Below are 14,923 nucleotides of genomic sequence, written 5' to 3' on the forward strand. Positions count from 1 at the left end.
CTCTTGGTCAAGATAAGAGATATGAGATAATGTGATTGATAGATTTAGCCTAAGGTAGGGTTAGGATTTGGAAAATTCTTCCACTTAGTAGTTCACCTTTCACTGCATCACGAGATAAGCACAAAGACAGATCGTATTATGGCCCAGAGATATTGTCAGAGAGATCAATCAAAAACAAAGCTGAAACTGCTGCAGATGCAGTGCAAACCACATTACTGGAGGTTTGGTGTTTCTCTTTGTGAGACGATACATTGTCCTGTGTTGTTTACTTTAGTCAGAAGATTAGGATTTTTTAATTAATTCAATGATTCCCCTAAGTCATGGCATTTGAAGGAAAATGTGTTTAAGTTAAATGGGCTTTCTTTTGGTCTGATTGTCATGGTTTTACTTGTTTTGTGCAGTTGACCATTAGTGTACTAAGCCCGTCAATCTTTGAAATTCGTCATAAAAATAAATAAATAAATGGATTGATTTCAGACAGAGGTAGACAAAAACAACTTCTCAGGTCTAGCTGGTCAATGTTGCCAGCTGAAATGACAACAGGCAGGTTTTATTAGGTGTAGCTAGTTATCTAATTAAGCTACTGCAACGTTAACTCCATGCAGAGTTTTTAATATTTTCAGTTGGCCCGCGGAAGAGCTGCTAACATTAGCCTGCACTCTAGTAGCATCTTTCACACAGTGGGGGAAATACTACACAGTGCATGTACTAGTCATGAATGGGGCTTATTTTAAACATAACCTGTAGCCCCACAAAATGTAGTTAGCCTAGGAACGCTTGGTAGGCTTAAGCTAGTTATTCAGACATGCTTAAATTGGAAGCTTATGTTAAAGAAGACAAACACATAATGTATACAACACATATATAATAAATTCCTAGCACAAAATAAAAAGAACAAAAGGCTAAAACACTACCATCTTTAGAGTATTGCTCTATGATACTCAGCATATGGACACATCTATTACGATTGCTAAGCTATGATTAGACAATTGCTTGAGGAGGGGTTTAGCAAAGGGCCTGTATGAAGTTATATTTTACTGAAATGAATACATAAAGATCAGATGGGTTTTATCTCTTGGTTGTGAATATTGACAGTATGAGTACAATGCTCGGGTGAACTGGCACCAGATGTTTGTGGAACAAGCCGAGTGAGTTAAGTGTGAAGTTATGTCTTCTTTATTATAAAAATATTTCCTCTGCCCACAATCTATGCTCCTCCCCCCCGCCCCCTTCCTGATCCTGTCTAATGAAAACATTGCCTTTTGTCATACGAAGACTCACAGAGACAAGCCTGCAACTTGCTATGAACCCACAGCAACAACAATGGCTTCAGAACCGATCAGGCCAGAATCTATTACTCATTCATGCATTCTTCAAGTCTGCAGGAATGTGGGGCTAAACGGTACTCTACAATTGAGGTCAGAAATCCTGGATCATTTTTTATGCTTTCCTCAACTTTCTTTCCCTTTGCACTTACAGATAGCGCTTTCAACGGTTAAAGCACTGTTGGAAAATCAGCCTAAATTTTAACTCTTTGTTTTGCTTTTTCTAACCTTTGAAAAATTGTATTATACTGCACACTGCACATGTGTTGGATGAATAACGTAGAAAATGGGGACATAAAAAAAGAAAACTAGACCACTTGAGCGACTCTGTTATTGGAGTTGATTGACTTTTACTTGAGGGCCTTCACTTCAAACACCAATATCACATCATGCTTCTTCAATGTGATTTTAGGTATAATTGATACAGTTGCTAAAGTACAGAATTTCTGTCTGCAGAGTGAACTTACGCAGCTCGTCAAAGTATGTGTCGCTGCCGTCGGCTCCTGGCACCGAGCAGATAAGACGGGTCTTGAGGAATGTCGTCCACTTGTTCACCAGACTTCGCTGACCGCCCATGTCATTCTGATTTAAGACAAAACAGCATATAATGTTAAAAAAGTAAATAAAGAGAGTAAGAGCAGTGTTATTCATTGGGCACCAGCCTCTTTTCACCACTTTACAAAATCTAATTCTTTTGACAGAATCTAATTTTGTTACAGAATCTGTCAACTATCCAGGCTGAGTTTGCCTGATCCGGACTAGTTTTACTACACCCACTGTAGTGGCAACATTCTTTGCCGCTATTTGCAGGATGTAAAGGGTTCTGACTCATGTAGACCACCATGTCCAACTTCAACATGCAAAGCTATCCCAAGAGCGAGGCTTGTAGAAAGTGAAAACGTATTTTTCCATGTATGTGATCACAAAAGAAGATAAAAAGTGCTGGAATATCCAAAAACTGACCTTGTGCTAAAATTGACTTTCCTATAAGCAAAAATACAGTCTACAATCAGCGATCTACAATCAGCGATCTACAATCAGCGGTCAGAACAATTGTTGCTCCACATCCTGCTCTGTTGAAGCCTAACCTACACTAACTTCACTTAGAGAAACCAACTCAAAACTGTCCAATAGCAGGACAGACTAGTAGAGTGTGAGTTTTAATAGGGCAAAAGACATATATTTTTAATGTCATAAAACAATTTACTTTTGCAATGAAAATAAAATACCAAAAAATATTAACAATACAACATGGCTCAACATGGCTCCACTTTAATTAAAATGATGAACAAATCTCTCACCCTGCAGAGCTGTCCGATGCGGGAGTAGGTGGACTTTCCCAGCCCCTGAGCCTCAACCGCCGTCTCGCGGAAGAAGAAAAATACCTTGTCATCATCCTGGTTTTCACTTTCTGGGACCCAAAAGGAACCAACAAACTTTGGTTCTGGTGGACAGAAACAAAGTTGTCTTAAACAAGATTTAAGTTAGTTATAAAGTGAACCAAACTAAAAACTAATTGACACCTAAACTGACACATAAACACACAACAGACCATTGAGCCAGCGAGAGTCATGCTGTTCGGTGCGGATGGAGGGGCGTTTCCCCAGGCTTCTAAAGATGGTGAAGTCCCGTCCCATTAAGTCTGTGGCCACACCTGCATATAGCTCATCACCTAGGAAACAGAATGAATCAATAACTCCCTGAATGGACATGTGACATTTACTGATGATTAGGTCTATACCATCCACCAAAATCAGCTTGTATATAGCATGGCAATAACATATTTCAAACCAGTGTAAGTAAAATCCTGTAGTTAATGGATAACCAGCTCCTATTAACTTGGATAAGTTTAGTTACCGACGAGTACAGATGCAGCATTGTGGCGAGGATCATACGGACTCTTCCCTTTCCCGTCCTCCACCTGAGAGGGTTCAATCCTGAACACATGGTCCTGATGGAGATAGAGGACAGGGAGAAATTGATGTAAAAAATGATCACACATACACTATGTTTTCTTTTGACAAAAGCGTACAGTCAAACTGGGAACTTGGGCTAAGCATGATGGATTTGTCTGCACTCTTTGCCATAATTTACCTTTTCTACAGCTTCTGTATCCGACTCCAGCTTGCTTGAGTCAAATTTGCAATGCTAAGCTTTCCAAGCATGAGGAACTGCTGGATATCGGATGTCAACATTCACCTCTTAATACACATACAGTAAATCTTGTGTTTTGATGCTCTTTCCTGCAGTTTGTTCAGATTATGTTCTCACTTATAATGAACAGGTTGGCGGAGGACTGATGTTTGCTGTGCATGTGTGTGTGTGTGTCTGTGTGTGTGTGTGTGGGTGTTTATCTGAGTTTGAATAACTGTTTGCAGCTGAGAGAAAACAAAGTTTAATATCCTCAGTGTAACTGCACCATGACTTGTAATTGACTTATAAAGTATAATTATAAAATTGATTCAGGCAAACCAACTCGTGTTTGAGATTGTGTGTCTGTACTAGATCATGATGTACTTAAACAAGGGAAAATAAAGAAGGGAATACTGCAGTCCAGCAGTTTGTGTTGTTTTGTGTATTCCTCACCTCCATCCTGTGTCCCACCTCCACAAAGGCACAGGTAGGATGGAAGGCCCCGGTTCCACAGGCATACAGGTGGGTGCGGTTATAGTGGTGCACAATCTTCACATAGTTCACACAGTCGGACTGAAAGACACACACATAAACACAGTTTCAGTTTACCTATGAATAGCAATTTGAATGGTATAGTCTTTACAAAAAAAATAATTGATTTTGACCTTTCTTTTTTCCCTACATGCATGATGTGAATGCTGCTTCAAAGCAATACACTGTACACCGCAGGGATAGAATTCTGGTAAAAACTGATTTTATTTACATGTATTGGTCTAATATGGTCACATCCAAATAGTCTAAAAGATATTGGTGTGATTTGGCTTTAAATAATCTTATTTGCTGGTACAATGTCACTTCAGGTCACTAAAACCCCCAAAAATACCATTGATGTGACCTCAGTTAGCTTCTGCCCAGTATAAAAGTGTAAAAACAAGTTAACATGACAACACAAGAGAAAAACACCCGTAAATCTAAGACAGATGGACAAAACGTGGACTATCTCTCTCTTTTTTGGTTTAGTGCTGGACATTCCTCACATAACTCCTCTCACCCTATCTGCCTGTGACAACACTGTCGAGTCCCCAGCTCCGCCTCCAACACCCTGTTGTGACAGCCTTTGTGTCCTGGCTGTACACACAATTGCCTAAAATGTGTGTCTACTGAGGGTAAAATGGTCATATGAACCGCCATGTCAATGCACACAAATAATAAGCGCCTGGAACTTTGAACAACTCAATATATATGCTGCTGGCTAACTTACACAGTATGTATTTCATGTAACACACAGACATTTTCTGTATTGCATAGGGTTTCAGTTGTTAGTAGTATGTTCTATTTTTTCATGCCAAACAGATGGAACAAGAAGACAAACCAAAAGCTTCCTGCTTAATTAATGGCTTGTAGGCTATTCTAGTATTAAGGCGTTCCAATAAAGTTTTCCAGTTCAGTTTAGTGGATAATGTTTAATTTACACCACTGAGTAGTTGTGTATCATGCTTGACATTTGTTAGACACATTTGTTGGCATATGTTTTATGCCAGCTTAGTTAAAACATTTATTTTATCAGTAAATCTCAGTTAGGTGAAACAACAACTGAACCATACAAAGCATAAGACAAAATAAACTATGAAGAACTTCATTTTAAAGGAATAGTTAGACAATATGGTAAATACAATATAAGCTAATACAGGGGTTTTCAAACTTTTTGTGCGTGTGGACCACTATTTGATATCAAGAATTTTTGCGGACCACCTCATAATATACATAATAAAATATGTCTACACACAGTCCTACCTGAATTATGAGAATTTCCTGGTAAAACGAAGGTTAAAAAACTATTATTTTATATTTTATTTTGCTTTTCCACGGACCACCTGCAGTACCCTCACGGACCACTAGTGGTCTGCGGACCACAGTTTGGGAATGACTGAGCTAATATAAGAAATGAGCTACAGCCAGCAGCCTGTTAGCTTGGCTAAGAAATAGTCCGGTACATAACCCTGCCGCTAAAACTACAATGTGTACGTTTTTGTATGAACAAAAGAGATATAACGTGCTGAGCTTCAGAGGTCTATTGGGTTACCTGTAGAGCCAGGCTAACCGTTTCCTCCTGCTTCCAGTCTTTATGCTAAGCTAAGTTAGCCAGCTGGTGGCTGTAGCATTTAGTGTGCATTTATGAGAGTGGTATGGATCTTCAGATCTAACTCTAAGAATCCAAATAAACATAAATGTAAGTGTATTACCCAAAAATGTAAAACTTTTTTTTCTTTTAACAGCATACTTGCTTGATGTTTGTATTTACTGTTTGCTTCTTGTCTTTATGAGCATCATCTCACTTTTTACAACAGACCACTTTCCATACCATTTTTATTTCTCTTCCTCCTTTATCCTTCTTCACATCATCAATTTTCAGTATCCTTATCCCTCTCTGTCTGTTCCCTCCTCTTCTTATCTAGACAGCAGGTTATCGACCCGCAGTCACATCTGTCCATGTCGGAGTCAAGTTACAGTAAGCTGGATCTCAGGAGACAGCCAGATGAAAGATTTACTGTACACTAACACCTAATGGCACACATTCCTTTTTCTGGCCAGAGTCCTTATCTTCACACCAGGCTTTAAAGTGATTGGCCCATTTAAGTGAAGAGAACGTTACCATGATGATTATCAGCGGTCTTCCGCCCCAGGGCTATGTAATACATGATGAGCTAATATGGTGCTTTCAAATGTCTTTGTTGTCATTACAATTACTTCTGTAGTCTACTAAATAAGACCTTGTTGTCTTTACACACTACTGTAAACAAACACACCAGCTCTCACATCTAAATCTCTCCATTTCTCTCCTGTCTACTTTTCCCCAGACAGGCCACTGTAACATCTGTCGGTCGATCAAGTTACAGACACTGTTGGACCCCAGGGGGCCACTGGAGAAGAGGTTCATAAAGGCATGAATCTGAGCATCAATGAACAATTTGCCCTGTGTGCAAAGTCTGCAGATTCTTCCTTATTTAATTTGGTAATCTTCATGTTTTTGTTTTGACTTCATTTATAGAATAGAATAGAATAGAATAGAATACACTTTATTGTCCCCGAGGGGAAGTTTGTCTTGGACACAGTGCCACATCCGTTGCTTCACAACACAGACAATATGTAACATAAAGTTATTTTTAAATTATATTTGTGCCTAAATGTACAGGACACTTATATGGCTTTGGTATTAATCTTCCAATTGTGTCCAAGATGGTAGAACTATTTTGGCTTCTCTAAATTTTTTTTAATTAGTATTTGCATTTTTGTATTTTATATTGCTTTCGTGTTTCAAAGATGCACAGTGATTGGTGCGTTTCTGGGATCTTTTTGTTTAATGGCTAGTTGCAAACCAAATTTCCTTTAGGATAAAGATTGATTAATGAATAGATGAATGAAGGTATATAGTATTGTTCTATTTCTCTCTCCATCTCTCTATCATATACAACTTTACTCTCTTCTTTGATCAAATGTCTTTCTTTATAAGTCTGTTCTGTCTTTCAGCCTAACCCGAGGGTGACAGACAGGCCAGGTTGTGAAAGCAGCAACAAGCGGAATTGTGGCTCATTAGGCCTGACAAACACACACACACACACACACACACACACACACACACACACACACACACACACACACACACACACACACACACACACACACACACACACACACATACCTCTCAGTGGTTTACAAAGGCCTGCTTTTCAACCTTTGAAAACCACTAGGGGTTAGATGGAGTTGTTGGAGTGTGATTTCATACATACATCGGTGTGTGTGTGTGTGTGCGTGTGTACATGTGAAGGTGTTCAACCAATCGACAGGCCCATTAAGCTGTTAACAAACAGGAGACCTCTGTTTCCTGTGAAAGAAAGGGGCACACACACTCAACTTATACCCCCACCCTCTTGCTGACATGCACATGTTACACAATGAATGAACACACACTTAAACGCACACCTCACCAACTTCCAAAGACCCATATTCTTCCGATAAAACATACTCGTGCTAAGTTTTAATCAACCTTTTTCCCCCATTATTATTAGTGTTTGTATCTGAAGCAAAGCCTCATCCTACTCAATCTAACTGCCATTGAATTTTAAGCACTGTGTGTGTGTGTGTGTGTGTGTGTGTGTGTGTGTGTGTGTGTGTGTGTGTGTGTGTGTGTGTGTGTGTGTATGCGTGCGTGCGTGCGTGCGTGCGTGCGTGCGTGCGTGAGGGCAGAGGAAGGTGAAGGAGTCAGTGGACCGGTAGTAAGACAAAGTCAATTCTTTGATGTGACAAAAGAGAGTGAGAGGGGGAAAAGAAAGGTAAGAAGACAGAAGACGCTTGAAAGACCTTGAAAAGATCAGAAAGGAAGGAGGAGAACAGGGGAGGTGAATTATGCCAGCCATCACATTTCCTCAGTGTGTGTGTGTGTGTGTGTGTGTGGGGGGGGGGGGGTTGTTAAGTTAAAGGGTTCACTGGCTAACCTTTGACCTACCACTGACTCATTAGTTGAAAAAGTGAGCAAAACGCAGGCTGTGACCTCACTGCGGCCTGAGCAATAGGTCTTCCCTTCATGTCTTATAAAGCTCTATTGTTCCTCAGTGGAAGTCTTTGTTTCTTTTTCTCTCTTTATCATTTCCATTCTAGAAATGATTAACTCAATCTATCTATTTATAATTTATGCCATTATCTGTCCTTCTGCTAGTTCTCTCCATCTCTGTCCGTCTCACATTAATTAACATAGGTTTTTGTAAAAGTATAAAGTCCAAAGGAAAGAAAACAATTTACTCAATATTGCAGTGATTTCTCATGCAACTTAAAAGTTAAAAAAATGGATATCATTTTTTTAAATCATACTTATGTCATAAGCATTCTTTCTTTAATATATTAGCATCCAATCATGTTTAATTGTCATTAGTTCTATTGTCAGGTGTATATTATTTATTATAATCTTTAGACAGCTATGGCCAAATGTTTATGAAGAACCTTCCTCATGTTTTACCATTTATCTGGCACTGACATTTTTTCACCCAATTGAAACTCACATTTTAAGCTATTTTATTGCATCATTATAAAAATGTATATAGAAACACAGCCACTGTTTATCTTTCTTTCTCAGTTTTTCTCTTTCTCAATTTGAGTCTGAGAGCAAAGAGCCCCAGTGGTCCAGCAAACTTAATAAAGTTAATGGCTCAGAGCCTTTGACTGAACACAGAATGATGGTGCACAGTACACTAGAAGACCATTAGATACACAACAGAGCACAGTGTAATATCCCAGGAATGCCTTTGATTGTTTCTGCTGAACAGAACAATGTAGCAGTGTTGACATTTGTCTGACATATTTTTCCTTCGACAGAATGATTCCTGGATGCTGATCTTCTACGTACATACTGTACAGCTATAATAATATCACAAGGAACCCATCAAGGCAGAGCAGGATTTCATTTTTCGATTACTTGGATGGAAATACTTACGTGTTTCAGTTCCTGTGTTTTCAGTAACTGTGTCTAAGGTGAATTCCCAAACAGTGACGATACACCAATCTACTCAGTAATTTTAAACAGTGACAGTCAAATGATGCTTGGTGGTTTCCAGGAGCATGCTGCTTCAAGACACCTGCTAAAGGTCCTAATACCTAGATGACTAAATATATGTATTTTGTTAGTTCCTCCCAAAATGACCAATTTGAGTATTTGCAGATCTGACTCGATACTAGAGGCTTAAATCTATGGATGGCAATGTTGGTTGGTTGATATCTCAGCAACTATTAGATGGACTGCCATGAAATTTTGTATTGACAGCCGTGATCCCCAGTGGAAAACTCTTTTGTGATCCCCTCACTTTTCTGTGCAACCATTAGATTAACATGTTTGGTTTTGAGGGAAATGTCTCAAAAACTATTGGATAGATTACCATAGAATTTGGTAATAACATTCACGTCCTACTCAGAATGAATTGTTTGCCAATTCCTCAACATATAATTTAGTGCAATCATCCTGTCAACACTTTTATTTGTCTAATCCTAAATCACTGAATACCTGCAAAACTGATATACAGTATATTTCCATCAGCCTCAGTTGTATTTTGTGTTAAGTGCCATATAGCAAATGTTAGCAAGCTAAGATAATAAACTAAGATGGTGGACATGGTAAACATTATACCTGCTAAACATGAGTGTATTAGAATTGTCACCGTGAGCATATCAACATGCTGACATTAGCATGCTGACATTTGCATTTCAGCACCGCTGTGCCTACAGTAAATACAGCATCACAGAGCCGCTAGCATGGCTACAGATCTTTAGTCCTGTTTTCAAGATAGGCAACAAAAAGTATTCAGTTTTAAACAGCCTCAGCAGGAGACAACTGCAGCCTCGGCAATCGTACCTCAGCAAGGCCTCGGTACGTAACAACCGTTGCCTTGGCGGCCGACAATTTATGACTCCGGAGGCTACAACTGTTGCCTACTGAAGCACAATTTTTGTAATGTGGATGGCAGACTACATTTCTGATGCGTTTTCTGAGGCATTTATGGTCCACTTGGCTTTTTCTACTTTTCAAATGCTTGAACAAATGAAAAATGCTGACAAGTTCATTATATGCAGGGCCTTCTGTTGTCAAGAAAAGACTATTTGCATGTCAAGAAAACGTAAGCATTAGTTAATTTAAGCCATTTAAACAAATGACCAATGCTGGTGTTTTAGTGGTGAGGACATTCACAGTCAACCTCACTCAACCTCTTTTTCCACAATGTCCCAGTTGGTCAATGGATTTTACTGGTAATCTTTTAACTGGTGTTAACATGACAGCGTAAACACAATCCATCAATTCTGTAGGTTTAAATATTGCTCCAGCTCTACAGTCAGAGTGCTGAGTCAGACTGAGTGTCTGGGTGAACTGTCAACTGTTTACTGCTACTGTCTGACTGTGTTTATGTGCATGTGTCTGTGTTTGTGTTAATGTGTCTTTGTGCATGTCAGGTGGCTTTCCTGTGGTCTATGGGTGTGTGTGAGTGATAAAGTGCTTATTACTTGTCTTTATGTGGGATACTTCTTAAGCCCATCACAAGCCTTGTGTGTATTTATTGAGATACTGTGAGTGTGTATAGCCTACTCTGCTGGATTACCATTTTTGAGGTAGCTAGCATTGCAGTTCATTTATTTGAATGTATGTAATACAAAAGAATGCAATATACTGTACTGTATGTCGGACAATCCAGCAAACCTTTACTACTTTTAAAGGAAGAGTTTTACATTTTGGGAAATACGCTTATTTGCTCTCTTGCTGAGAGTGAGATGAGAAGATTGACACCACTCTTACAGCCTGGCTTTGTCCACTGACAAGCTGTGGTTTTATGCAGGGTAAAGGGTTGGATTATTTCTTGGTCAGACACACTTCTTGTCGTCACCGTGAGGTTGCCAAGCAACCAGCTAAGCCCTGGTCTTTTATGCTCAAATCTGCATAACATGGGCTTTCAAAACAGTAAATTATTTCCATTACAGTCTAAAACAATTGGCAGCACATATAGTGAGTAAAAACGCCAATTCAGATTAAATATCAGGCTCAGTACAATTTTCTACTCCAGTGACAAGGATCAGATCCCTCACTGGCTTCCCACCGGAGAACCCTGAAGACTGCGTTCGAACTAGAAGCAAACCCTGCCAGAATACCTGTGGCGTTTTCCAAGGCACGATCCCTGTGTCGTGAAGAAACTTCTAATAAAGAGTAATAATGTAATATGAAGTCACTGCAGTGTAAATACATATGTGCAAGCTAATTAACAGCTTACAATTAAGCATGCCCCAATACGTCTTGTGTGTGTATGTACAGTATGCTATTATGTGTGTACATGTGCAGCGCATGTGCTAATGAGCAGCATACATTACAGTGTAAAAGGTGTAAAAGGACAGATACAACCAGTAAAAAGGTTAATACGAGGGTAACTGCATGAGAAAAAAGAGAAAAGATTTCCAAGAACGAGTAAGACGATGGGAGGACTGAGGGGGTCGTAAAAAATATGAGAAACTTTTGGTTCCCAGAGAACAACTAATAGAGATACAAAGAGAGCAAAGGAAAAGAGGAGGGCTCAGAGAATAAGAGAGAGAGAGAGAGAGAAAGAGAGAGAGAGAGGGAAGTAGGAGAGAGAAGAGATCCAGTGGGGGAAAGAGATATTGGCCTCTTCCTACAGAGAAACACACTTCTCTGTAATTAGGGTCAACGGTGTAAGGTCAGCTCAGTTCTCAGTGTGTGGGTGAGTGTTCACAAAGATACCATGGGTTTTAAAAGGAATAGGAGGGGAGTGAGTGTTTAACAAAGGATAAAAATAACAATTCAAAGGAAAAAAGGCAGGACTAACATCCTACCAGGGGAAAACTCCTTTTAATGCAACATTTGTCTTCAAAATTCCCCCAATTCTTTCTTCCTCTGCCTCCTCTTCCCTAATTCCTCTGGAGCAATTTTAATAATTCTCTCCACTATTCCCTGTCTCCACTGTTACTTTATTTTTTATTTTTTTAAACACACACACACAGGTCACATACACAGAAACCTGAGCGTGCACACACACACACACACACACACACACACACACACACACACACACACACACACACACACACACACACACACACTCAGACAGACTCCTGGTCAGGTGAAACTGGAGCCTGGGGTTTTGAATGAATGGAGCTCGTTGTCTGTCTGCTACAGCTGTGTAATCACACTGATGAAGGGTTTGTTTTACACACACACACACAAAGAAACACACACACACACACACACACACATCGGCTACTTAAATATACATGAATAAATGTATACACACACTGCTATATGAATACAGTACAGTGCATAGGCAGATTTGTGGCATGTCAGCTCGCATTGATGGGAAGGTACTGTTTTACACACATGTACACACCAATGCACACACACACACACACACACACACACACACACACACACACACACACACACACACACACACACACACACACACACACACACACACACACACACACACACACACACACACATATATGAGTTAGCTAATTGTGTGTGATGTAATCCTGGGTGGTCTATAGGCTCTTGGTGGCCTCTACTTGTCGGTCAGTGAAGCCGAGCCTGCTCTGCCCAGACTCCATCCACATACATCACAATTAGACACATAATCATCACATTCAGTATTTACTCGACATGTTCTCGGAAACTAAATGTTCCTCTTGTGTAGATCAAAATAGAAAATCTTGATTTTTAAACTTTTTTTGGCAGCTAAGAAAAAGAGGGATGGAGCAGGGTGGCCTATGTTTTAGGAAACAGTCCTGAGAGTATTACAGTAGGTCATGAGTTCAATCCTGGCAACATGTAGCAGCCATGTACTTACTATATGCTGTCAATGAAGTCCCTTGCTGCCCCATCACTGCATTTACAAGCACACAGGAAACCATGTAGCTTTTTATTTAGGATTTTATAATTAAAGAATTATGGTCTTGTGACATATTTTGTATCATTCTTTAATGTTGTTAGTCTGTTAGTCCTGAAAAGAACAGTTTTAATCAATCTTAACATACCCTGCAACCTACTGTAATGGAACCTAACAAGTGTTTCCTTGCTGTGAGTCAATAAACAGATTTCACCTGTACCTCAGACCTTATTTTGGAACCATAGCTCAATTACTGTGCTTTAAGGGTCTGGCGAGTCAGACAGCATTCCGGGATAGGACAAAAACGCCAACACAAAGAAAGCCCAAGGTAACGGACATCTGGCCTAAATTAGGGATATTTAGCGGAATTACCGGCAGCACCTGAGCAATGCCGGAAGTGGAACGTTGTGTATGTAGACTAGTTCAGCTGTGAAACTGTAAAGGAGACCGACCGTAGACATCTAGAAGCTACTTAGTGCCCATTTCAGTTAAAGTCTGAATTTTAAGTAAATAATTCAAGGAAGCACTGCTTCCAATCAATCCTTATATCCCCTTGCATGCAGCAATACCTACCCCCCGTGATGTCTCTGTGATGCACATGCTCTCTTGTAAAAACTTTGATTTAAACTCTATAATGTCTATACTGTACATAGCCAAGAAATCAGGTCTCTCAGGAATCTACTTTAGCTGTGCTAACTGGGTTTATCTTGAAGATATGCTGAGTTTGATGCTAAGCCAGTCAGATAAGGTTGAAAACTCAAAGATTTTGAGGAAGTGATCTTACCACAGGGCAGGTCCAAAAGTAGGAGTGTTGCACCTATTATTACATGTTATCTGTTTAGACGTGGCGTTTGTGTCTTGTGATGATTCCCATGACTCCAGTGGATTAAAAGGTAGCATTGTGTTGCACTGGGTAGGAGTGGACAGTCCTCCACGAGGAGTTCCTCCACCCTCTTGTTTAAATTTGTGTGCAATGTACAGTATGATGTCTGGGGCTGATGAGGAGTGATTTAAAAATAAAAATGTAATGTAATGCATTACAGTTCATACACAGTCTGTTTTGTGAAAAGTCGTAGATAACTCTTTTCACTTTGGTTAATAATAAGTGTGGTCTTTACATTTCCTATGAGAGAATATGTAATGCCCAGTTGAGGTTAGATTGAAGGTGAAGTGGTGTGAAGAGACTTACAGTGATATCCTTGCCAGCCCAGTTACACTCCTCCCTCCAGTCGACGGGAGCGGGCCAATAGATCTGAAACACAGCAGGCAAAGGTCAGATGATCCTGTCGCTAAAATCTGAATTCATTATCTGGATTAATTTACTAATTTAAAGTCTGCTTGATGTGCATTTATAAACATTACAAAGTGTTTGTTGTTCTAAATTAATAATACCCTTCAGCTCAAATGAGACCCCTAGAGGTTTGGATGAGTAAAGGTTTTCATCTCACTTCCCTTCAGCCTCTCCATACTTTTGTCCAACTTCACTTCACCTGTATTCTCTTCATCAGTCACTACGTTTACATGCAGCCAATAACCCGTTCAAAACCGGAATATTAGCAATAACACGGTCGCGCACGGCCATGTACACACACAATCTTGGTCTTTTGAGTAGAGGAACTTCTTGTATGCGCCAGAAAACATAGTTATAATAATAATTATATACTATAATAATATAGTTATATGTCAATGCAGAAAACCTGCGCGCAGTATACCGGAAGTAAACAAGAAGTCGAGGTAAACATGGCGAGACGCAGCACAGCACCACACTTTTGGAACGAGGAGGAAACCAATTTCTTTATTAGTGTGGTGAAAACCATGAATATAATGTCTTTTGTTGACGGCAGAAAGTACCGAGATAGTGAGATTTATAAGAAGAAAGGTGTCCAAAGTTATGCGTTTAAGGTTGTCCGTAGGCTACGTCCAGACGCTAACCGTGCGTCGCCGTTTACGTCGGGATATTGCCAATTGATTACAAATTCCATGTAGGAGTAACTCTCTCTGCTCACACATGTAAACGGGTTATTCCAAATGTTTCAGAAA

General features: G+C 39.7%; 1 protein-coding gene across 2 annotated transcripts in view; it reads right to left on the reverse strand.

Annotated features, from left to right (window-relative positions):
• sema3b (sema domain, immunoglobulin domain (Ig), short basic domain, secreted, (semaphorin) 3B) overlaps window positions 1–14,923 on the reverse strand; it is an 86,552-nt gene that overhangs the window by 10,183 nt on the left and 61,446 nt on the right. For both annotated transcript variants that reach the window (XM_039800896.1, XM_039800899.1), the window contains exons 4-9: window positions 14,073–14,135; window positions 3,912–4,031; window positions 3,183–3,276; window positions 2,878–2,997; window positions 2,627–2,769; window positions 1,793–1,907 (exon numbers count right to left, since the gene is read on the reverse strand). In XM_039800896.1, coding sequence (XP_039656830.1) covers window positions 1,793–1,907; window positions 2,627–2,769; window positions 2,878–2,997; window positions 3,183–3,276; window positions 3,912–4,031; window positions 14,073–14,135 — 655 coding nt within the window. The remainder of the gene's footprint in view (window positions 1–1,792; window positions 1,908–2,626; window positions 2,770–2,877; window positions 2,998–3,182; window positions 3,277–3,911; window positions 4,032–14,072; window positions 14,136–14,923) is intronic.

The sequence above is a fragment of the Perca fluviatilis genome, chromosome 5 (genome assembly GCF_010015445.1).
Source record: "Perca fluviatilis chromosome 5, GENO_Pfluv_1.0, whole genome shotgun sequence".
In the NCBI taxonomy this organism is placed as follows: Eukaryota; Metazoa; Chordata; class Actinopteri; order Perciformes; family Percidae; genus Perca; species Perca fluviatilis.